The sequence below is a fragment of the Rousettus aegyptiacus genome, unplaced genomic scaffold (assembly GCF_014176215.1).
Source record: "Rousettus aegyptiacus isolate mRouAeg1 unplaced genomic scaffold, mRouAeg1.p scaffold_m13_p_12, whole genome shotgun sequence".
NCBI lineage: Eukaryota > Metazoa > Chordata > Mammalia > Chiroptera > Pteropodidae > Rousettus > Rousettus aegyptiacus.
In genome coordinates, this window is record NW_023416287.1 from 65344763 (window position 1) to 65371341 (window position 26579).

Sequence of the window (26579 nt, forward strand, 5' to 3'; positions counted from 1 at the left end):
AGATATTTGAAAACATATGTCACAAGTCAATGAGATAAGTGCTAGAATAAAGGCATATATGCATGAGAGTGATGAGATGAGAGTGAATCTTCCAAAGGGTTGAAGGGTGTCCAGGTGGAGGAGGCTTCACAGAGGATGTACTGTTTAATCAGAATATTAAAGGATTTTGATGTTTAGAACATTTTTTTTTAATCTCTAATTGATCTGTTTCTTGAGGTCAGTGATTCTGCCTCACTCAACTTCATTTCTTTTAAAGTACCTGCCATAGACTGATGATTTGCATTCCTCTCAAAATTCTTATATGGAAATCTAATCCCCAATGTAATGGGATTTGAGGTAAGGCCTTTAGAAGGTGATTAAGTCATGAGGGTGGAGCCCTCAGGAATATGATTAGTGTCCTTCTAAGAGAGACCTAAGAGAGTTCCCTGACTCCTTCCACCATGTGGACACACGGTGAAAAGATGGGCATCTATGAACTAGGAAGCAGGCTCTATCCAGACACTAAATATGTGGGCACCTTGATCTTGGACTTCTCAGACTCCAGAGCAGTAAGAAATAAATGTTTTTTGTTTAACCCACCAAGTCTGTGGTATTTTTGTTATTGTAGCCTGAATAGTCTATCAAAGTACCTATTATAGTGATTCGAACATGAGAACTCTAAAATACTTGTTAAATCCAAATGTTGCTAAGGTATCCTTTTTCATTTTTCTGCCTTTACATTCTTCTTGTACATAGCATGATCTGTAGTATATTTCCTTCAGTCTTTGCCCTCCCACATCATACTTCACAGTTTCTCTATTAATGGTTTTCTGTTGATGGATTGTCTTTACGTGCTTTACAAATTAAGTCAGATGTGGAGCTAATTCAACTTGGCCTCTTGAAACTCGTTTCTTTCCACACTTTTCAGAAGGTCTCTACAACTCCTGAAATCAAGAAATCTCAGACTTAGATTAGCTGGAGTTGTCAGCCATCAGATATAATGTTGGCATCTCATGTAATGCTAATTAATCTGTTATGTCCTTTTTAGCTTTTAAGATTTATGTATATGTATGTAGTTTCTTTTTCCACAGCTTCAAACTTGTTATAGGAAATTTACTATTCTGATGTCTTAAAAATGAAGAAATAAGCTAAAGATAATACCATTTTTAGAAGAATGTTTGGGGTTCCCAGAATTGATGAAGAAAGTCCTCAAATAAAGAAAATCATGGGACTGATCAATCTCGCTACCTTTAAGTGACAAGCAAAAAAAAAAAAAAAAAAAAAAAAAAATCAATAGCCAGTACCAGTGTTACAGGTAGTATGTGTTTTTGAGAAGAAAAGTTATTCTTTCATAGCAGACAATTAACCATTTCCTTTGCTAGCATTACCATAGCTATAGTCCTTTCTCAATGTGAGCTGGGACATTCTCTTTGGTTTAAGTCTAAAGCTGTTATTTGCCAAGACTAGTCTTTTGCTGCTTCCCTCCCCAGTCTCCTCCTTTAAACCAGTGACATTCAGCCCAAAGCTGTTGCTAAAAGAAATTCACATCATTTTTGATTTGCTGTATGCCATACTGGTTATAATGCTACTCCCTTTTCTTCTCAGCATTACACAGACAGTCTGAATTGTTCAAAGCTGTTCTTTGCTGTGTCCTTAAGAGATCTTTATGTCATAATACAGAAGCCAGAAGATGTATTAACTAAATACCCAACAAGTCAACCTGTGTAACATTGAGCAAGTCATCTAACTTTCCTGGCCTATTTCTTTCTTTCTATGACTTTAAAAATAAAGAGGTTGTTATTAATTTTTCTTACCTCTCTTTAGATGCTGTCTATGACAGTGAGGCTTGGGAGGAGACACACAAACAAGGTGGACTTCACCGTAGTGCCATAGTATCTACGGTAAACTGTAAATTTATAAAACCTATTTTTTAATCATTTATATGGCTGCATAGCTAGAATCTATACCAGATTCCCTGTGTCGCTTTTGAGCGCTACTGAACAACCTAACTGAGTTATGCATATCAATGTATTGTGATTACATATGTGTGCACTGTGGTACATGCTTCAAAGGATAATTTCAGGACGTTATGAGAGTTATGACTATATTTGATCTAAATTTAGAGTTCTGGATTTAAAAGATGAACAATAAATTAGGGATGTAAGGGTAAAAAAAAAAAAGGCAGGTCAAAAAAACTTCAGGTGGGTGGACAGGGAGGCATGAAAAGCTGGTTAATGTCATTTTGCTGAGCACAATGAGAGCCCATTGAAGGGTTTTAGAGAATGAAGTGATGTGATCAGATTTTCCTTAAAGATTACTTTGGTTTTTCTGTAGAGAATGAGTTGAAGGGCAAGAAAAACCTTTGGAGCCATGCTCATTACTGATTCATGGCAAAAAATTTACTTAATTCCCTCTCAATTTTTACTCATGGTTGCAGTTGCCCCAAAGTTCTCCCTTCTCTTCTCAAAACAAACAACAAAAAAACTATCTCTCAAAATAGTCTCACTTGTGTCTTCAATCTTTTTTTTCTTTGTATATATTATTTTTTTCGCCATCAATAGCTCCCTGCCTTTTCATGAAAACACAATGCTTACTCTGAGTTGCTAAGTAAATCAAAGGAGTTAAGTGGGGCATTAAACATGTGTAGTCCCATAGGACCCTGTGCTCAGGACGCCCATGCTTTGTTTAATGCTCTGTTGTCACTGTCTTGAAATTCTTAATTTCTAAATAAGAGGCCTTACATTTGCCTTTGGCATTTGACTCCCAAAATTACTTAGCCATTTATGGAGCAAAGATAAGCTATTTTGGTTTTTTGAGTAAAGGTGGGCAATACTCAATTTGCTCTATATTCTATATGCCACTACCATGTCCAAAGCTTTGTCTACTTCTCTTCATTTTTAGAACTACTACGATAATCCATTGTCTTTTCCTGATATGACATAAATAATATTAAGCAAAACAGACTTAAAAGAAATTACTAGTGATAAAATAGAATGTTTTATAATGATAAAAGAGTGAGTCCATTAAAAAGGTATGTCAATATTAACAATATATGTACCTAACAACAGAGTCCCAAAATAAAACTGTCAGGATTGAAGACAAAAGTAAACAATTCAACGATAGTAGCTGGAGACTTCAATACCTTTCTTTCAATAATGAATATAAAATCTAAGCATGAATATAGAAGACTTTAAACAACACTATAATCAATTAGGTGTAATACACATTTACAAAATACCCCAATGCCAACATCAGAACAAACATTCTTCTCAGGTACACGTGGAACACGGCCCAGGATAGACCATGATCTGGGTCATAAAACAAGCTTTGATGAACTTGAAAGGATTAAAGTTACATGAAGCATGTTGTCTGACCACTATGGAATAAAATTAGAAATTAACAGAAAGAAATTTGGGAAATTCACAAATATGTGGCAAGTAAACAACATACTCCTGAATAAGCAATGGGTCAAAGCAGAAGTGACAAAGGAAATTAGAAAATACTTTTAGGTAAATGAAAATGAAAACACAACATACCAAAATGATGTGATGCAGATAAAGCAGTGCTTTAAAAGGAAATTTATAGCTGTAAATGCCTATTTATAAAGAGAAAAAAAGACTTCAAATAAAAGTCTTAACTTTTCATCTTAGACACTGGAAAATAAGAGCAAACTAAACTTAATGTAAGCAAAATGAAGGAAATAATAAATATGCAAATGGAAATCAATGAAATAGAGAAAACAGAAAAATGAAACACAAAGCTGCTTCTTTGAAAAGGTCAAGACATTTGACAAACCTTTAGCTAGTATCACCAAGAAGAAAAGGGAGAACACTTAAATGATTAAAATAAAAACTGAAAGAGGGGGCATCACTATTGACCTTCCAAAAATAAAAAGGGAGAAAAAAAGAAGCTTGGATCCAAAGAAAGAAAAAAAATCTCTCGATCTTTACAAAAAAATAAAAAAGGATAATGAAGAAATACTATGAACAACTTAATAATAATAATAAATTAGATGATAATAATAATAAATAAATTAGATAATAAATAATAAATTGGTTAATTCGGTTGAAATAAATTCCTTCAAAAACACAACCCACCTAAAATAACTGAAGAGAAAATAGGCAACATAATTAGACCTATAACAAGTAAAGAGGCTGAGTTAGTAATCAAAAACCTCCCAGAAAAATCCAAGGCACAGATAGCATCACTCCTGAATTCTATTAAACATAAGGTAGTAATACCATTACTTCACAAACTCTTCCAAAAACAGAAAAATGTAGGATAATGTTTTAAGGAAAACATTCCATCTACAACAGCATCATAAAGGGAAATACTTAGCAATAAAATTAACAAAAGAAGTACAAGCTTGTACTGTAAATACTGAGTCATAGTTGAGAGAAATGTAAAAAGAATGAAATAAATGTAAAGACATCCCATGTTCAGCCTGATATTCCTCAAAATGTTAGAGTTATCACAGTTATGAACCAATAATTCCACTCCTAGGGATATGCCAACAATACTGATTTCATTCATTCATATATATGTATATTTATATTTATATTCAGCATACACACACACATATACACAGACTTATAAATATTTATAGCAGCACTATTCGTAGTAACCCAAAAGTGGAAAATACCTGAATGCCCATCAATTGATGAATGGCTAAGCAAAATATGACATATCCATGTAATAGAATATTACTTGGTAATAAAAAAAAGAATGAAGTATTGATACTTGCTATATAACACAAAAGAAACTTGAAAATATCAAAGTGAAAGCCAGACATGAAAGATTATATATTACATGACTCATTCATTTACATGATACATCTAGAATAGAACAACAGTTTCTGGAGACAGAGGCTATATCGGTGCTTACCAGGGATGATCATTTAACTTCAGTATTTACTTCCATTACATGTATTAGCTCAGTAGTTTACAATGTTTAGACTCTGACATCAGAATGCCTGTGTTCAAATCCTGGCTCCTCTCTTTATTATGGAGGGGCTTTGGGTAAGTCATTCTGCCTCTCTGAGCCTCACAAAATAGGTTTCAATCATGTTAGAAAAAAAAAAAAAGGAAGTGGTGCCTATAGCATTATATTTTTAAAGTGGGGGCAAATTTAATTATACAAAAAATTCCCCCCAAATTGCAGAACATATTTCATAAGACTGTGTAAGGATTAAATGGAGATTACACTGATATCCTCAATAAGTAGCAGTTACTGTTATTAGTTTATATTAAATAAATTAATAAAATAGTGTCTTTTTAAATCTAGAAGACCAAAATTTTGTGTCAATAAAATCCTTAGTGAATATACTGTTCTCCCAAGTTTTTGATTTGGTAGTTAAATTACAGACTACCTATCAGTTCTTATTTCTTATGTAAAATACTAAAGAAGAAGTGTTAGACTTTTTCAGTTTTATAAGCTAAAAGAATGCTTCATTTTTGTGTTTTCCTTTTCTGATCTTGGATTTGCTCTTTCTTGCTGATGTGCTATCTAAATAAAAATAAGCCTTGAAAACAGCTGAGAAGGTTTACTAGCTGTTGAAAACGGAATATACACTTGAAACTTAATTTCTTTTCAAAATGAACTGCTTTCTTTTTACCCCTTCCACTTGAGCCACTGCTTATTTGAGCTAGAAGACAATTGATATAGACTAAAGCTCAGATAGGTAATTCAGGTTCTGTACTTAGAGGACCTTGAATTTTAAGGCAGAATAAGAGCCCCAGTCTTCCAGCCGAATCTCTCCTGAACACACACAAGGCAGATTTCCAGTATTGTGAAGATAAGTGATTTTCTGAATTATATTATCATTGGACACAAATAATGCATTTCCCTGCCCACCAAACCTAATTCAACTTTTCAAATTCACATTGGACTTTGTTTTTAGGCATTTTCAATGGAAAACAATAGAAAATGTTATTTTTAAAAAAAGAACAAAAAGAAACATTGAGTTCTCACTGATACTACCAATTCAAATACAAGATATTGGAATTTTTGTTTAAATTGATTGATTTTACTTACATTTGTTTCTACTTTGCCCCCTGCTGAAAATCCCAGCTTTCACTGACACCAACCTAATTACAAATTTTCTTAAAACCCCAATACACAGACAATAGTCTCAAAATAATAATATTACTGGATTACTGGAAATAGTTTAAGGTTTAATTACAAGTTTGCATACTGTGGAGTCAAAGTATGATTTTTGAGATCACTTGAAAAAGTTCCTCTCTGTGGAGCTATGGAAACCATTGGTTAAATAAAGTTAATTTGCATCATTTTACTTTCACTATTAGGGATTCTTAAAATCAGTTTCTTTACTAATTATGTAAATGTGTAAATTGTTCCAAAGTTTAATTTACAAAACAAAACATAAAAATCAAGTATATATGTATGGCTTTTGGAATGAATTCCAAAAATATACAATCAAGAAATTCCCAAAGATTCCCAGGCGCGAGCCAGTACGAGCTGGAGAGCCATGGGTGGTTCCTATGTGTTGTTTCAGTTCTTATGTTCTTAGGTATAAGGACTGTGTGTTCCACCAAGTCAGTAAAGTTCCTGGTGCCCTATATTTTCTAAATTAAACACTCCTCTGAACGTTGAGAAAATGTGTAATTATTCCTGAAGAATAGTATATTACAGCTTTGGGGAAGAATGTATAACAATTTAGTAAAAAAAAAAAATGTTATTTCTCTAGTTGAGAAATTTTTTAGTATAAAACAGCAATCATTCAGTCGCATAATAGTGCTGCTACTTTCAAAAACAGTAACGAGAAGGAGATATGCTTTTGGGCAGATGGATATTAGGTATTAAACACTTGTTTTTAGCAGATTGGCACAGACTACTGCTTATAACAGTATATTCATTTCTTTCCCAGGTTTAGAGAATTTACTACCCCCAAATGGACATACACAAAAAAATGAAATAGATAATATAGACTCACCACTACTGGAAGCATCATTCAGATTGAGCAGTCCCCCTCCTAGCCCTCTGTAACTATGGTAACTGTAGGTCCCATTTCCGTTGATGTACAATACCTCCTGTGAACCTGAAACAGCTGAGGTTGAGTAAGTGGCCTGGGCCGCCTCTGGTTTACACTGTTTGTCAGCTGGAGCAGACTCGTCCTGCAATGACAACAGCATTCCATTAGTTATCAAATCCCTGTGCTATTTCACCTTGAACTATCTTATTGTTATCTACATATCTGTGTTGAATAAGAAAAAATATATAGTCAACTTTAAGTCAGAACATATGCGCATTTTCAAAAACTTTGATAAAAACTTTAAAAAAAAAAGTGAAGCAAAGTAACAAAATGAGACACATTGGAGATAAAGCAATTTACAATTTTCAACCAAATTTGAAATTATATGAGGAAAGTTGTTCAAAGTAGCTAAGAAATGGAAGCAACCTAAATGTCCATTGGCAGATGAATAAATATATGTTATACAAACACTCTGGAATATTATTCAACCTTAAAAAACAGGAAATCCTGGCATATCCTACAACATGGATGAATTTTGAGGATATAAGGCTAAGTGAAGTAAGCCAGTCAGAAAAAGACAACATCATATGATTCCACTTACACGAAGTATCTAAAATAGTCAAACTCAGACACATATTGTAGAAAGGTGGTTGCAAGGGGTTGGGGGAGGGGGCAGTAGACAGTTGTTCACTGGGTGTAGAGTTTCAGTCACATAGGATGGGGGTAAATTTGGGAAGTCTGTTGTACAACAATGTACATGTGGTTGACAATATTGTATGTATTCTACACTTGAAAATTGTTGGGAGAATGAATTTTATGTCAAAAAAAATTTTAAAGAACTAGCTAAGCTTAAAAAATTACTTGAAGAAAAATTATAATTTGGAAGAAAACATTTGCAAAATTTACCTTTCTTAAAATCTTTTCTTGCAGTCTGCTTATTCTTTCTCTCTCTCTTCCTCCCTCCTTTCCTATCTGCCTCTCTCGCACTCTCTTTATTTTATGGTTTTAGCAAAATTTATTGCATGCTGACCCCATACTAAGCTCATTACAATACATCACAACAGCCTGAAAAAGACCTGAATAACCACAGACTTTTAGCTCGTTTGTCTTTTTTAAAACTCTACTAATCTCTACAAACTGTGCTTCAAAGCTCCTAACCATGTCAAGCTGTAAGGATGCAGAAATTTAATTTTGCAGAAAATTGTACATATTTTCAATAGTAAAACATATTTATCAGTTGTGCATTAATAAAGTCTAAAATATATGCAACATATATGACTTCACTTGCCTATAGCATTCTTCATCTGTCCTCTTTTTTTTTTTATTATTAAGACAATTATAAACAGATATCTAGTGAATTCTTAGAAATGTTTTTGTCAATCACAAGTATTTTGCAGCTCTTAAATTTAGAGTGCATGTTTAGGAAAACATGTAACTTTCAAATACATTGTGTGTGTAGCACCAAGTACTAGAAAAAGAGGAACCATAGAATAAGTTTGTTCTACGGACTGGGTAGCATTGTAATACTCAGAGATACTGTAACCTTTCATGTAGTGCAAGCATTACCATGACTATCAGAATAACAAAGTTAGGATTTTGCTCATTTTTCTGATCTTTTCACATCTTAACTGATCTATTCAACTCAGACCATTACCCTCAGCTCTATAAATCTTAAATACATGATCTATGAACTTTCCATCTTTTCATTTGTAGGTAAGATTAAGAAATAAACAGCAAAATTCCTCATTGTAAATTGAACTGAGAATTAAAAAAATTCCCAGCATTGCCTGTAAAATAAAATATTAATGGACCTAAATTGCTGTATGAACTTAAATGTCTGTAATTCCATTTTACTATTTGAACCTTAGAAATCCCTGAGAAGGCTAAACCTTAGAATAATACTTTTCTTGGGGGAAACCGCCCTAAAGAAGGGACCCAGATAGAAGCAAATTTTGTTGGTATCACTAGCTCTACTATTTAGACTGGGAAGTCAGCAAGTTCTAGATATGTTTTTTAATTCTGAAACTTACTCTTTGCCAGTAAAATGTACCCAAAGACAGGGGGGTTTAGACTATGGTTCTCTATAAAAGAAGATATTGAGCTCTCGCCAAATTTACCATCGCTATTAGGGACTTTTTCTAAAGACAAAACAATATATGTGGAAGGGTGGGAGTGGTACCATGAAAAATGTGCCATAATAAGTAAGTATAGGGTAAATAATCACACTATGAACAGAATTATTAATAAAGCAGTATGAGTCATACAGAAACTATTAGAGTCTTAGACTCTGTAACTGTCTTTTAAATGGCATGTTACAACGGCAAGGTGTGTGGAGAATGATCAAATCAATGATGGCTACCCCTCATGCCGTATCCAAAGGTCTTTTATAAAGGTCCAATGAAATGGTCCACATCTAAGAGTACAAATCTCCTTCCTGTCTGAGGATGAGGTTATCATTCATGTATATAACCATATATATATATATATTCACCAATTGGTGAATAATATATATTCGCCAATACTAGACAGTCATGTCTTATCCATTTTAAGCTTATTAAATGAATAAAGCTTATCAAAAGATAAATGACCTGTGATGTTTACATGGATTAACTATTTTCATGCATACAGTTTCTGTCTTCTGTAAAGTAGTAGATTTCAAACTATTCTTTAGGAAGCTATAAGGTTTCTGGAGGAAACATCTGAGCCTTCCTGAAAGTATGGGGCAAGGGCATAGAGTTGCTTTCACATTGCATCCTTCCTCTTTACCCAGACTAGCAGCTCTGCTGTGCTCTACTCTATACTCATAAAATAACCACAAAGCATTATGAAAACTACTGGGCCATAAAGTATTCTTTCTGTAAAGAAATATAGCCAATGAAACCCTGAAAGAAAGCAGAATATTCTATTCTTCAAAGCAATTTTGAGATCCTTGGGAAGGGGTTGGACTCAAACAATTCAGCCACTAGTGTAACTTTGCAATTTCTTGATAAAAAAAAAATAACTTAAGATGGTAAAATTTGAGTTTCTAGTCTGGAAAAAGTGGAGGCTCTTCTGAACATAGCAATCTATTTTTCTGTGTTTCTAAAATAACAATAAAACACACGAGAGAAGAGTTTAATGATGAGAAAAAAAGAAGACTGCACAATATTTTCCCTTTGACTTTTTGTATGATAGAATTTGTATTATTAAACATTCTATATTTAAAATTTGCCTCATTATTAACTGTTATTCCAAATCACAGTAACTGCACTGAGCAGATAATTAATTCCATTAATAATCCAAATAGGCCTGGTAGGGAGTCATTTGTATTTAAACACAGACTTGCATTATTAATGTTCTTGGCAGTCCACTATATGTTAAGAAAAACAAAATATAAAAATTCTAATAAAATGTGGTCCGTAGTCTAATTTAGGCAAAAGTTTAATATATGTTTAATGTTTTTCTCTTGATTCCTATTACTGGTTTCAAAGAAGCATACATTTTAATGACATAAAAAATAAATATCCCCCGAAGTCACATTTTATCTCTGTAAGCAACTTTTAATAATCATTAGTTCCCAAAGTCTCAAAGCTGACAGCTTGCCTCCTGGTTTGCTATGAAGATTGTTTTCAAAAGAGGATAATATTAATATATTAGAAGATTACATATCCAGGCAATGAAATAAATTTTACTCATGAAACAGAAAAATTCCTATCCCAGCTTTTATGAGACTAATTTCAAACTTTCTTTTAAAAATTCTAAAAAATAAGATAGCATCAATGATTGAATGACCTCTAGCAGTGCACTAGATAATGCAGTTGTTCTGATTTAAATTTCTTTGATTAAAAATATACAACAAATTAAAGAAACACTTTGATGACTTCTATAATTAGGTTCTGGCCTTATCAATAATATACTCTTCGAGGTCCATCCATGTTGCAAATGGCAGGATTTCACCTTTAATGGCTGAATGGTATTCCATTGTATATATATACCACATCTTTATCCTTTCACTGATAGATACTTTGGTTGCTTTCATTTCTTGAATCATGAGGGTATTGTGCTAAGTGAGATAAGTCAAATGGAAAAAGACAAATATCATATTTCACTCATATGTGGAATATAAAAACAAATTAACAAACAAAACAAAACAAACATAGAGGCAGACAACCGATTTGTGGTTACCAGTGGGGAAGTGGGTAGAGGGAGGGCACACCGGGTAAAGGAGCTCAATCATATGGGGACAGATGGAAGCTGGACTTTTGGCGGTGAGCATCATGTAGTACATAGAGACTGTGATTTATAACGTTGCACATGTGAATCTTACATAATACAATAAATGTTACCTCAATTTAAAATATACGTATATCCTTGATATACATAATTATGTATTTCATATTTTTTAAATGAGCTTATAATAGGATGAGTGATTATTTATAGATGGAAGGCAAAAATGGAAATGATTGTAAAATATAAACATCATCTACTCATGCCCTGCCCATTAACACATACTTTGAGCAGACTAGATTCTAATCCTTTGTACTCTTTTCATAGAAACTGGACAGAGGCAAACGTGAATTTGCTGAACCTGATCTGGTACTTGGTCCACACAGGTTGAATTACTAACTCATTGCAGATGCCTAAGGAAACTTCATTCAAGTAACTTACATAGATATTTTTTTTAAATGAAATGTGATTGATTCCACTCAACTTCCTGAGAGCAAGCTTCACAAAAAAACTGAATTGGAATATGTAACATTGCTTTTACTATATCTCTCAAGACCTCTGCTTTTTCTTAGACTTTGTATCCTCTATCGTCTATTAAATATGCTGTACATTTTCATTAAAAGTTTTCTATCTATAAATATAATCAGAAAACTCCAATAAAATTTGCAACTAGATTCAATAATCCAGATACCTTTCCTCTGTTTTCTTTTTACCTCACACTGTTACAATTGGAGTTTGCAAGGCATTGTTGCATAACATCAAATTACATTTTTAGTTCAGCATTAAGGTGGTCAAGCACAAGTGATCCACTTTTTTAAGGTAAAAATAAAATGTGCATAGACTGCAAATAAGCTTATCAAAATATAAAATGTAAACACATGGTTAATTCAGATATTAATTTACCTGAACTTTCTATAAGGCTGCTACTAGATTTCCCCTACCTTTACATGTTCTTTGTAGTCAATATGATAGAAGTGTTTTATTCAAGTTACTGCTCTAAATTTCTCCTCTGCTCTATTAGCACGGATGAAGTGAGGAAGTGCAATTTATTTCACATATAAACTACTGGAAAACATCTAAACTTTCTAAAAGCTTCTCTTCTTCCATTTGATAGTAAGTATTCCAGAACTAAATATACTGCTAAGCGTTTCCAGGGAAATTCATAAAAGATCTGAGGGAACCAGAGATCCCATTTAAACTGCTTTCCTGCTAAGAAAAAATGGTCTGCACTTAAAGAAAATGTGCTTATTACTTGGGGTGATGAGAAGTGACTTATTCTGCCATCAACACACACACACACACACACACACACACACACACACACCACCCAGGAAGTAATTTTTCTCACATAGTTAGGAGCATTCCATACAGTCTCCTCTACTTGTTAGCCATATAAATGATTAAGTTGCCAACAAAGAAGATGGTTCTTTGCAAAAAGATGCTCCCAAACCCACTAATACATATAATAAAGACATGCTTTGCCTAAATCCAAGAAACTTAATAAGATTTGAAGTTACAGAGAAACTAGATTGAATTTGTTTCTGACTTGAGAAACCAAAATTACAGCAGGATAGCTGTTACCCAGAGTTTTATCAAACTCTCTGAAAAATAAGTTATGTTAAAAAACTCTCTATAGTAATATTCATGGGGGTGTATGCATACACAATTTTATAAACAATAAAGGTTTGAGAACTGTTGCGTTAAAAAAAAATACAAAGTATATAGGGTCCCCAGCCCAGTCAGTATGTATAGATACATGGCTTGCAGGAAATAACCAAGTACACTGCAAAGTTATCTAATGTCTTCCTGGTGGCCATAAAGTTTTATTAAAAATAAAAGTAGAGACTTAACATTTATAAATTGAAATTTTAATGTAACACTCTGCCATTTAATTATTGGCCCAAAATACCAAATTTAAAAAAAATGAATGTCATTTGTATAGGTTTCTAACACTAATTTTTGAGTTTCTTTGTTAATATGAAAATTTAAAAGTAATGTTCCTTTAAGGTTCTAAAATCTGATTGCTGATATAAAATTTTTGGTCATTAATTTTATATGTATATCATAGTATTTTTCACCTCAGAAAAAGCTTTCAGTTTAACAGAGCAATATCAAATTGATATCTGTAATATTAAATTTTAATGTATTTTAAGTATAAGAAATATGCTCAATTCAAATTTTTGAGTCTTTTTTTTCATTTATAAAAAAATCTACATTTAGAAAAACTGAAAACATCTTTGAACCCATCCCTTTAGCTGCCTTATTGGATTAAGAAAAACCTTTCTTAAGTCAATTTTTAAAACCCCCTTTAACACAATATTCACTTTTGATAAGTCAGTTATAATGCTCTGCCTTGTGATTCGTTGGCAGGTATCGTTTCAGATACTAACTACATAACTGTTACTCTTAAACTCTTCGAATCTTGGCTTTCCCTCTGAGGCTTAAGTCTGAATTTCATATTATTCGGTTATGTCAAATTTAACATTTTGAAATTAAATTTATTTCCTCTTTCTTCCAGATACCCCTTACAATTTTTTTAAGATTAAAAACAACAAACACAAAAACAAAATACTTGTTCTATCACCAATGTTTCTTGTTTTAGTTAATGCATCATACTTTTTTTCTTTTTTTTTTTTTTTCATATACTGGCCTCCCTCAGTCATATTATACCCAAGTCCTCTCAGCTGCATCTTGGAAATGACCCTCCTTGTCATATATCTGAAACACACTCATTGTTAATACATAATTCAGAGCCCATTACCTCTCACTAGGGTTATTTTGATAACCTCCTGACCAGTGTTTCTACCTTCTCATCTTGTCCGCATCTTCTGAAATGTATCTTTTTAAATCACTTATTATGTTGATGTCTCTTTCAAAACTTTTAAGATTTCCTTTTTTCCCTGGAAATTAAAACCCACAGCTCCTAGCATCCAAAGCTCTTCAGAATTTGAGAACAATCTTATCAGCCATATTTTCTGTCACTTCCTCTTGTGCACTCTGTACTCTGGTCATAACTTAAACTGGGGGAAAAATCCTTATCACTGTAATATTCTGAGTCACCTAAATTGTACTGTATGTGCACCAATATATAGAACATTTCTCATAATTATTGTATGTGTTATATGATGATGGTTTGTCACTTAATTTTTTAATCTTATTTTCAGAATTTTAACACACATATGTAATGTCAAATAGTGAGCGATATAGTTTTCTTAAAAGAGTTTTAGTACTCTTTTTTACTTTTTGTGTGAAATCAAAAAGTATTATCTCGATAAAGCAAGCTTAGAAATGGCCTTCATCAAAAGCAAAGAGTTAAAAAATAGCATTTTCCTTTTTGCACATCCTTACTAATCTAAATTCTAGATTAGCAAAATATTTGTTTCCCTAAAACTCTAATCTATCCCCCACATACCCTCAAACAAAAGAAGCAGGGCCAATTTATTTGAAATTCTTGTATGTCTTCTCCTGTATGCAATTATCTTTATGACAAAAAAAAAAAAGAAAGAAAAAAGCAAGAAAAGCAAATAGAGAGTAAAAGATAACATAGGAGAGAACAAAGAATTTAACTATCTATAAATTAGTTCTTTACTTCTTAAACTTTAAGAAGCACAATGGAGGTTGACAAATTTTTTTTAGATTTGTTAATCATTAGCCATTACATAAAGATCCCATTAACATGGCAATGTCAGAAGATTAAGGCTAATACCTACAGTAAGGCTTTCTAGAGTATGATGTTGGGCAGCAAGAGGTACATTATTTTACCCTCAATGTAATCACATCTGTAATACATAAAGGGGCTTTATAAAGGGATGTAATTGGTTTCTGGTAGTTAATGATTCTAGACTGGTAATCTGGCTATGTATTTTTTTTTATGTTGTCCACATATAATAATATGTATATATTATTAATGCTTAAATAAGCTCATAGGTATTAATGTTTTGACTAAAATTGCAGCTCAAATAAAATAAAAATAATGCAGATTACTTTAAAAGAGAAAAGAAAAAAATGACTTTTCATATCTGTGGATATTAATTTTCCCAAAGCACAAGGTTAGGTTACAATTCTGTTAAAACTATGGTTGGATACATCATTATAAATGGCCACATAAGCATAAGTCAACAAAATTCAGGCCAAGTACTTTAAAAGTAACCTCTCAGATACTATTTATTTATCTCAGATGTCAATTATCCAAAATCTTCTAAGTATGGTCCTGGGAGTTTTCACTACTGGCTTAAGGAAATTAAACTGAACTGGGAATCGGACATTTGAAAAATGCAATTAAAGTTAAAAAAAAAACTGGCTATGGCCAACAATTTTCATCTTTTCACATTTCTTTTTGAGCAAGTAGAGAAACTTGACTAATGATGCTATTTCAACACTGATGTTGGGAGGTAATCATAAATGCTTTTGAAATTAGAAACAGGTGTGCCTGCATGCTCGAATGAACAAAACAAAGAACAATTCCTTCCTAATGTCATTCTACATAATGGATTCCATCATAGCTACTTTCGATGAACATTATGTTCAATCATATAGTAAACATAATTCCATCTGAACTGTATGTCTTGAAGGAGCCATATAATTGAGATCTTAATTCCTACATGTTGAATAAAAGCTTACAGGTTATTATAATTTAATTTAAACTGGGTGGAAAAATTACTCATCCGTTTTGATATTTCGAGTGTATTAATTACGAAATAGTCAAACCAAGGTAATTAGAAAAGCCATCAAAATATGATGCCTGAATCACTGAATGATAATGCTTTCACATTAATGTTAAATTTTAAAGGAAATGTGCATCAGACAACATGAAATAATCTAAAAATAAATAATCTAGTGATGAATTTAAAACACATTGCTTAAGCTTGACTACTTGTGGGTACTATATTATATATAAGTAGAATACTGTTTTTTTGTTAATGTTTCTCTCCTTAATAACTCTACTTTTGTTACTTATAACTTAATTTTGTAAAGTACTTTGATCTACCATGTTGACTGTGGGTGTAGGTGATGTAGTAAGAAAAGAAATATCACTGCTGACATATTTTTTTCACATATCAGATATAAAGTTTATATTTTTTTCCATCCACAATGAAAAGCTCATTTGTTGTTCGGGAAATTACTAATTTTTAGAAGTTCTCCATTAATATTCTTGAACATTGCTTGTATTTAAAAAGTAGTAGTATTATCTTCTTTAAGATACTAGGTTATATTACCCTACTCCATAATGAATTTTGGTAGCAATAGATTCACTAAGCTTCTCCTTTCCTTCTGTTCTGATTCTCCTTGAGTTTGCTACTTTCTCTGCATAATTCCCACCCGAGATCTCATCTGTGTTTATGACTTCATCAACTCCTTCTACATCAAAGATCTCAAAATCTAAATCTGTAGCTAAGAGCTATTCCCAGGCCCACATTTTCAACTACCAACTAGACATAAATACCTACACACCCCATGGGTGCTTCCCACTCAATATGTCAAATTATATACTTTATATTCTTACACTCTCACTTCTCCTGCCACAATTTTCTCTCGCTCTAGAATTCTTAATTTCAATTAATGATACCTCCATCTATCTGGTGTCCTGAGCCACATTAACAGGTACCTTTTTTATTATCTCATATGTACAATCCAGGAGCAAGTCTTATCTAATCGATGTTATTGATTAGTGGATTATTTAAACAATGTCCTATTGAATATCTTCTATTTGCAAGGCTACACATTCAACTAGGTGCTGGGGATATATCATCAGACAAAACAGACAGGATCCCTGCCCTCAAGAGATCTACAGGGGTATGTGATGGGGGAGAGATCAGGCAAGAGAAGAAAATGAAAACGATAATGAATTCAAACAGTGATAACCATCAATAATGAAATAAAATAGGGTGATGTAAAAGAATGATTAGAGAGGCTGCTCAAGAGGGAAGACTTTTCCGAGAAATATACATGAGCCAATTAGCCAAAAGTAGAATGATAAAAAAGAGGCAGTCACATGAAGATATAGGGAAGTACATGTGTGTGAATGTGGCACAGAAATCCAATTTGTTGAGTGGTGCATAGACTTTTAAAAATCTCTTTATTAAACTACATAGTTATCTATAACTTGAGTTTCCCCAAACCTAACTAGCCTATTGTATATACAAAAGGAGTTAAATTAAAGGTATATTCTATATACTTTTTAAAGTACATTACCCAAAATTTACCCAACAGGATCATGTAGGACTTCATGTTCCTGAAACATCTGCCCTAAAGTATTTCTAAGAATCCACAGAGCATCCGATCAGCACGAGTTGTTCCTTCTGCAGAGTGCCTCTCCTGGGCTGGACTGCTATTTGCACCAGTCTTGCCTCATCCCCTGCCAGGCACTGCTGCCTTCCTGCCAGTAACCACCACTGCATCTTCATGGAAACCCCATCTTCTGGTCAGTACCTGAGTCTCTGTGAAGGTTAATTTTATGTGTCAACTCGACTGGACTAAGGGATGCTCAAAAAGCTGGTAAAACACCAAATACATGTCTTCGGATATTTATAGGGAAAAATTCAACCTTGTTTCTTAATCTCTTAAAATTTGCTAACTGCCCCAAACTATAGCTTCAAGTACAAACAACATTCAATTATGAAGAGCTGTTTTTATTCTAAAATAGCCTTTAAAATAAAATCAAGCAAAGTGAAAAATAATGAAACCATATAGGATATTTCTCTATGAATTCAGCATTATCTTTAGTTCAAAACTTCTCTTTGATGGGATTTATTCTGTTTGTTTTAACCCAGGCACTGTGCTGGAGTCTGGATTTGCTGATAAATTTTTCATTTCACTATAAAATCAGCAAAGTGATTAATACTTTTAATTCCCAGGAGCCTATATTATGCAAATGTACTACAACTTTCTTTTCTCCTCTGCTTTTTTTGAGCTCTTGAAAAGAGAATGATGGGGTGTAATCTTGTATATAACCTGTGAACGTTTCATAAAAATGCTCTATTTCTGGTCAGTGGCTCATCCCGGAGTTTGCAGTAAAGAGATGAGCTCAGCAGCTCCATCATTTTCTTTTGTCCTGCTGTGTTTGGGTAGACAAAGGGGCACACTTCTATCTGCCCTGCAGAATCCATCTAAGTGGGGTTATATTAATCATTGTAAAGCTTTTTGAATACTGTAAAGTAAAATGCTGTATAGGTAAGGTACTTAATAACACTACCACCAACAAAAAAAACAGTATGATCGTCTTAACCTTTGTAGAAGGCTAACTTAAAAAGAAGGCTCTCATTCTAAAATGTGTGCCTTTTGGGGGTGGCTTACTGAGGCTGCCTTTTCCTTAAGGGGCTCTCTCCCTCCTTCCAGGGCTTTACAGTGTTTCAGCAGCTCTGTGGGCTTTCAGGATGCTTAATCAGAGGCATCCTTCATTATAAATGACTTTATTTAGTTAATTTATTTTTTGTTTGCCTTATAAATGGCTTATAATTCTAGCTTAGAGACTCTGGCTTTATTTTTAAACTAAATATATCTTTACTATGACCCAACATAAATGATGTGTTTACCTATTTGGGGAGGGACCCAGAGGCTTATCTTCCTCTGAACTTACCAGGAATAAGAGGCGACTCATTTCAAAATGAATACTGATAGACACATGCCAAGCAGGTTAAAATAATAACAATTTTGCTCAATTGTTTCCCTTTTGTTTTGCACCAAGCAAGTCTGCTAGTTTCAAGTAGCTCACAGAAATTGCACAAAAAGTTCAGATTTTAACTAGGAAGTAAATCTTAATTCAGTGGTTGGTTAAGGACAAAGTTTGTAATTCAGCTTGAGTTTGATTTATATTCATATATTCTTACTGATATATATTCATATATTCACCTATTCTTACTGATACATAAATTATTTCTAATATAGCAAGTATCCTCTCAAGGACAAAACTATATATTCTTCTATGCTAAAATATAGAAAAGAGAAGAGTCTAATTTAAATAGCTTTCTTATTCCTATTTTAACAATATTCTATTCTACTATAGCAATGTGTAGAAGAGATAGTATCTGTGCATTCGTACAAGTTGGAATGGATAAAACATCTAAGACTATCTTATTTCTCATCCTAATGATCTTTTCAAAAGATTACAAAGCTTTAATTTTTAAAGCAAAAATGTTGGAAAATATATTCAGATGATAAAAGACTTCTAATACTAGGTAAATCAGTCTTGATATACTTCAGGTGGCAAACTCAACAACCTCCTCTAGGGACCAGGCAAGGTACTAAAGGAGTTGAGACCCAGGTATAGGACAACAGGAAGTTGTGGGGACAGTTGTAAATTCAAGAGCACATGCCTCACTGAAAAGCATTCAAATGCAAACACTTTACAATATTTGGGCCAAACAGAACACTTTTGTAGTCTGCTATCCAGTTGCCACCCCTCCTATATACTTTTGATATATCTAGGTATAATGTACTGAGAAATGAATGATTCGTTTTTATTTTTGTTTCTTTTCAGAATATTGGAGCAGTGCTTTTCTCAGTTCCTGAAGCAAATCATGTGTTATAATGCAGAGGTATATACTGAATAAGTCCTGGAAATACTTGTAAGACCTCATGAGTATGATTCATCTTTGCATTGGACCCTGTGGCCACAGCTATAGCCCAGCCCCAGGTCCCTCATCTGTGCTTCTGGAACAGAAGCTCCTGAGTTATTCGATACAAAGGCAACCACTACGTTTCCTTCATATCTGAGATTCAAAGGACACTGTCACAAAAACAGACATAGGCCCGCTCCTGCTCCTGAGTGGCTTGCTCAGGAAGGAATAAGGGAAGGGATTTGTAGCCAGGCAGCCTTAATATTTATCCTTTCAGTCTTTCATGGGGATGAATTGGGCTGTTAATATGCTTGTCTTCATGCTAAGATACATACAACCTTTTAGACCTGCCTTGAATGGGTGCCTCCATAATTAATAAATCACCGTTGAATTTTCTACAGTGCTTTCATATTCAGAGAAAAGCAGTAAGGTAAACAAAGAAACAAAGACAAATATATGTTCATTTTAGTCTGATTTTAGAACAGAATGTACACATTTGAAGCTTGGTCAGCACTTCACAGCTGATGAATGGGCAGTACTTTTCAAGAAGCAGCTCATTAAAAACTGGTTTCCTCCTCATCATTAAGAAGCACTTAATAGCAGTCTAATTATAGATGGCCTCGATTAGGGGATATGTACAGGATATGTGTGCATGTATTACTGAGTTCAAAAGCAGAAAAAACATTTTAAGTCTATATAGCATTCCTATTTTATACTTAACATTTATTTTAACTAAGCAAAATATTTAGGAAAAATAAACTTTTAAAAAGATTTTGTGTATGGGAGCGTGGAGGTACTTTACACAGGTATTTATTTATTATCTGTTTGACAGTAACGGCATAATATATGTTTGCTACATTCATGAAAGAGCAAAGCATATATCAATAAGTAATAGGGCCAATATTCACCTTTTTAAAATTCCATTTCTAATGTTCGTACCCTCCACATCTGTCATTGATTTTGGATGACTAACATTTCCTCTTATTTTGATATAAAATTTCATTTTGTATAAAAGTTTATTTGTAATAGGTACCCTATGCAGGAGAGAAAGACAAAAAATCTATGCCAGGCTCCTGATAAAACTCATCTAATTAAAAATAAATGATATCGACCATACTTAGAGAGTCTCACCCATATCAGATTTAGCTCATTCAGAATATCGACTTTGAGACTTTTTGAGCAGATTTTGTTTAGATGGATTTGGGATTTAGAGTTGATGCTGGGATGGGTTAAGACTTCTGATGAAGTTGGGATGGGTAAATGTATTTTGCAAGTGGAAAAGACATGAATCTGACAAGGAAGGCAGAGGGTTGACTGTTATGGGTTGAACTGTGTCCCCTTGAAACATATTTTGGACTCCTAATACCTACTCCTGATATCTGCAAACGTGACCTTATTTGGAAACAGGGCCTTTGCAGATGTAATCTAGTTAAGATGACGCCATACTGAATTAGGGTGGGGCCCTAATCCAGTATGACTGGCATCCTTATGAGAAGAGGCACAGGCACAGAGGGAAGGTGGCCATGTGAATATAAAAGCAGTAATTGTTCCCGCGAGCCAAAGGACGCCTGGGGCTTCTAGAAACTGGTAGAAGCAAGGAAGGATACCCCTCTAGAGGCTTTGGAAGGAGCATAGTCCTTCCAATGCCTTGATTTAAGACTTCTAGCCTGCAGAGCTATGAAGAAATGAATTTGTCGTTTTAAGCCACAAGTTAGTGGCAGCCCTAGGAAACGAACACAGCCCAAAAGAGTGAACACTTATTTTTTGGTCTTTCAGCATTCATCTGCTTCCCTTTAGTCAACTGTATCGGATTTTCCTCTTCCACTCTTACTCCATGTACTTTGAGCTAACTATACCCATGGATCCAAAACTGAGCATTCGATCTATGCATATTCTGTTCTCAGCATTTGCTTCAGGAATGAATGTGCAACCCAATCACTGTCAGCAGGGTTAGATGGAAATCTGGAGTTGCAGCAGCCATTTTTCTACCATGAGGGACAAACTGTCTAAGAACAGAAACAAAGACGAAGCAGAGCCAAGAGATCTCTGAGAGAGATCCTATTTATAAGACAATCGACCACACATAAAGCTGGAATTTTTAGTTACTGCTAGAGTTCCTAGTTACCTGAGCTTATGAATTCCCTGCGACCAGTTTTGACTACATTTTCTAACACTTTCGAGTATGAGATTTCTGTGTGTTAGATTCCCCAGTTCTTGTCACTGCCCTCCGTCAGTTGCTTTCAACAGTCACTGAATGTCAGCCAGTTCCCTTTCTCCTGGGTCATTGCTAAACTTAAGATCAAAGAGGAAGTTCAGCTTTTGGTCTGATGTTTCACTGGTTACCCTGTGATAAGTGAAATGCTTTGAAAATTCCTAATTCGAGTTATCTCTGAGAAAAAAATGTTAACCAGTTTTCCTTATCTTTAAACATGTACTCAATGGATACTTTCATATCTGTCAGTCTGGCAGGCTGCAGACTGCAACACACAGACCTGTAGTAAATTATATCTTAATGGCCTGAGATAGCAGATAGATGTCCCTTAACTTTTTCCTGAGAGAATAGAGTGTCTCTCTTCATATACAATATATGGATTTAGATAGATTGGGTATACCTTCAACTTTTGTGCCATTGAGGAAAATGTATGTTTTAAAATACATTTTAAAGGTAAGTTCATTATAATAATAAACTAAATTTTATATATTCTTGTGTCCAAACAAATTGTGCTTCCAAGCTTTTTGGAAAATTCCCCCAAAGCAATTTTGATTCTGAATCTTAAATTTAGTTTATCATGTATGGCATTTGTTATATATGCACTCTTTTGTAATTTATGAATGTTGCTTTGAAATTTCTGTAGTCAATATATTAGATTTCCTCAAGCTTTAAGCAAAAACAAAAATTACTATTCTAGTTATATTTCTATTTTTCCTTTGTCAGTAGCATCATTTATATTTTCATCAACTCAAAAAAAAAATGAAAAAATGCAATTTTTCAATATCTCCTAAAGGTGAAAATACATGTTTGTTTTAGACAAGTTCATCCAAGATTATCATACATCTTACTTAACACTGGAATAGACATCATTTTTTTTTACTAAAATTATGCTGTTATCAAGTTTATCTGAATGTTTAGATTATGTATGCATTAATAATTATAATTGTTTAAAAATATTATATAATGATATATAATTTAATGTTACTATTAAGACTTCAGATTTGGGGAGGTCATGTTCACATTAACACCAAATTTAGTCTACTAAACCAAAAGTAATAATTTAAAAACTCAAATGTGTACCCCAGTAATGATCCCAAAGCCTTTTTTTTTTTTTTACATATTGACAGATATCCTCTAGTTTATGTGGACATAATGTGTGTGTGTATACCTTTTTATACATAACTTTAAATAGCTATATTTTGTGTATAAGGAGATGCATGCACATATTTGTGAGCAAAGAGTAAATTAAGGACAAAAATCATTTATTTGTTGAGCATTAGCACAGTATGAATAGCTTAAAAAAAAAAAAAGGCCACCCTCAGTTTACAGCATCTAACCCTTTCTTTTGTTAGCAACACTATTTAAAATATCTCCTCCCCAAGGAACAATACCTTAGATACAAGATACACAGTATCTACTTATGGTAGATGGCTCTGCAAATCATCCAAAGGCACATAGTTGTCGTTGCCTTTGAACAAGGACTCCTTGTGAAATGAGTACTTAAAAATTACATAAGCACCGAATAAAGGAGAAAGATGGCCACCATTAAGGAACAATAAACATACTTGTATATTAATGCTCAGATGTGTTGCATTTAGGATGGAACTTCCTCCAGAGCTTGCAGTAGCACTTGTATCAAGCTGCTCTATTAAGACTGCTGCTATGACAACTATCCAGGGGCAAATGTCAGGTCAGCTCAGCATCTGTGTCTCGCTGTAATTGCTTTGTCAGAAACCTAATAGCTGCCGCCGTTTTCACACTGAATAGTGAAAAGCAACAGTGTTCAAAGAACAAAATGTTGAGACATTCTTTATGCTCTCCCCAGCCTACACCTTTGGTTCCTATCATATTTATTTGTGGTTTTCCCTATTTGGTGCTAAAACTGTTTACTAGGCTGTCAGACAACATTTTAAATTGAAGTATTCATTCCAGTGATTACTGCTCTGTTTGGCCACGTATCACCATTCTTAGGCTTGAGCATTCGTATTGTGTTAGCAGACATCTCATTAAAAGGCTCTTTCCTTCCCTAAAACTTTTTGTGATGCTACATCCAGCTACATATGGATATTCATTTAGTGCTTATGCCAATCTCAGTATATAACTAGGTATCTTTTGGGGCTCAAAGTGATGAAAAGCCAAAGCTGTTTTAATCCTACAGAGTGATACAAAATTGTAGAGGCAATATTCTGAAAGACACCTGGAGGCCATTACAACATCGGGATATAATCAAGTATTAAATATGTTATGCTGATAGTTAGTTGCTACTTAGAGAACTAGGGAAGGGACTTGTTTTTGAGGGGGCTGAATTTGACCCAGGAGATATTTCTTAAAGTAGGTGTACTTTGTGATGAATGTCCAAATAAACATGGGAGTGGAATGGAGCTGACGAAAAGCCTGGGCAAAGGCATATGGGCGCGAAGTGTCAGGATGTGCTTAGAGGGTTAAGAATCCTGCTTCCACATTTGCATACCTCTAAACCCCCAAAATGTCATTTATATAGAAAGGAAACAGAAGCAACAACAAGGAACTACATTTCTCATCTGTATAATTTTTAGTCATAAATAATAACAGTAATGATATATACTTCAATGAGTTTTGGAAAAAATTAAATAAGTATGTGAATTCATTAAGACATATGAAAAAACACACATACACATACATTAGTATATTTAGGTATGTATGTTTCCCATACATGTCCTGATTTATTTCCCATTATGGTTGAGCTGATACATTAAATGATGAAGAACTTGGAATTTGAACCTGCATCTGGGTATCTGAAACAATTTCAAAAACTTTTGTTCTTAGAATACCAGTTATCAAATAAATGGTAGCTCTAGCAATTAACTTAATGTAAAAAGAAGCATAGAAAGGATTCTGATTTTAAAAACTACCTCAAATGCAGAATACTACATAAAGAATGAAAGAAAATACACAGATAACTATGCAGTTCCCTAGAAAGAAAATTTTCCTCACACATATGAAGACTACAAAGCATGATAGCTTCATTTGACTTCTCAAACTTGCTTCATAGGCAATAATAAATGAAAGAAAAATGCAATTGAATTAAACTAATGTGACCTTCTGAGTTCTGCATCCAAAACAGTATTCAAATTCTTGTGTGCTATGAATATATGATGGCATTAAAATTTGAAATTTATGAAGCATTCTGATTTACATTACTCAGAACATTACCCTGAAATCAAAAGGGAGCTAAATTCTTTTTACTGTATTGGTCTTTTTTTTCTTCTCTTAAAAGAGCAAATCTGTTTCTAGTGAAATATGGAAAAATCATTGAAGAAAGAAGAGAAGGAAGGAAGGAAGGAAGGAAGGAAGGAAGGAAGGAAGGAAGGAAGGAAGGAAGGAAGGAAGGAAGGAAGGAAGGAAGAGTGGGTCAGTCTAAACTAAGAATAAACTTTTCTAGGCCTGTATATAGTTAAAAACTTTACTTGAACTGTTTTTTTGATGGAAATCAATGCCTCTGGAATTCAGATAAACTTTTTTTACTTACATCTATCCATTTGATATTTAAGTTTTACAGTTACAGCCATGACCTCTTTTGTACTTTGCTCTCTGCAGTCTTTCCAGGACTCAGAACTCTGACTTCTATTAAATCTCAGTGAGATTTTCTTAGAGGATTTGGGAACCAGAGGCTAAGCACAAACCTCAGGGATGAAAAAGTGACTTTTCCTGCCAATTTCCAGGAGTTCCCCAAGTGTCCTTGAGTATTAGAGCCAGAGTGCATTATTTTTTTTCTTAAATAAAACTAGCAAAACCAAAACTAGAGGGGGGAAAAAAAACCATGAAATGTCACTAGAGGAATGATTTAATGAGAAGTTTGATCTTAATGTAGGAATCTCACTAGACTTTCCATTTAAATGTAGAATTTTAAATGTTATTTTGGTCTTGCTTATACTCAAGATAAAACATTAAAATGAGCTTGGAAAAAAACATGGCTTGCTTTTTGATCTATATAAGCATCAGTTTTTCTTGATGAAAGAGTACAGGTAAGGGCTTTTAGAAAACAGCTTTGCATAAATTCCTAAAATGGTGAGAAGCATTCCTCCTCACATCCCATTAACAGGGTATAAACAAAAGCAAAGATAGGTTGTCCTTTAGACATCTAGAAGCCATAGGTTTGAAGCACGAAAATTTTTTTAAAAAATACTGTTGACAAGGCAAAGAACACTGAAGATGGGCTTCTTCATGGGGGTGAGAAACTTACAACAAATTAAACCATTAGAGCAAAATTGATTGGAAAAGGTCAACATTGCTGGTAAACCTAGCAGAAAGTTGAGCTCCTTTCATCATTATGAGAAAGAGGTAAATTACCAAGAGAGCAATTTGACCTGCTTCAGGGGTTTTCTCTAAGAATATATAGGATGACCTGTTCTGTCCCATTCTGCAGTACCTATGCCTGTAGCTAAAGCTCTAATGCCAGCAGTGCACAAACCTTAGTGCAGATTAATAACTTAATCCATCATTAAAATTTGTGATTAGAAGACTATCTTATGAAATGAAGATGCACTAATATTTTGGAAAGATTTCCACTAAAAATTAAAGTAAAGTCGATTTAAAGGAAGGCTAATTCTCAGCTACCATGAATATCCAGGTCTACCGGAACCCTGCATTCCAGATG

General features: G+C 33.7%; 1 protein-coding gene across 10 annotated transcripts in view; it reads right to left on the reverse strand.

The window, feature by feature from the left end:
* NOL4 (nucleolar protein 4) overlaps nt 1-26579 on the reverse strand; it is a 277921-nt gene that overhangs the window by 30301 nt on the left and 221041 nt on the right. For all 10 annotated transcript variants that reach the window (XM_036229933.1, XM_016153923.2, XM_016153925.2 and 7 more), the window contains one exon: nt 6932-7112. In XM_036229933.1, coding sequence (XP_036085826.1) covers nt 6932-7112 — 181 coding nt within the window. The remainder of the gene's footprint in view (nt 1-6931; nt 7113-26579) is intronic.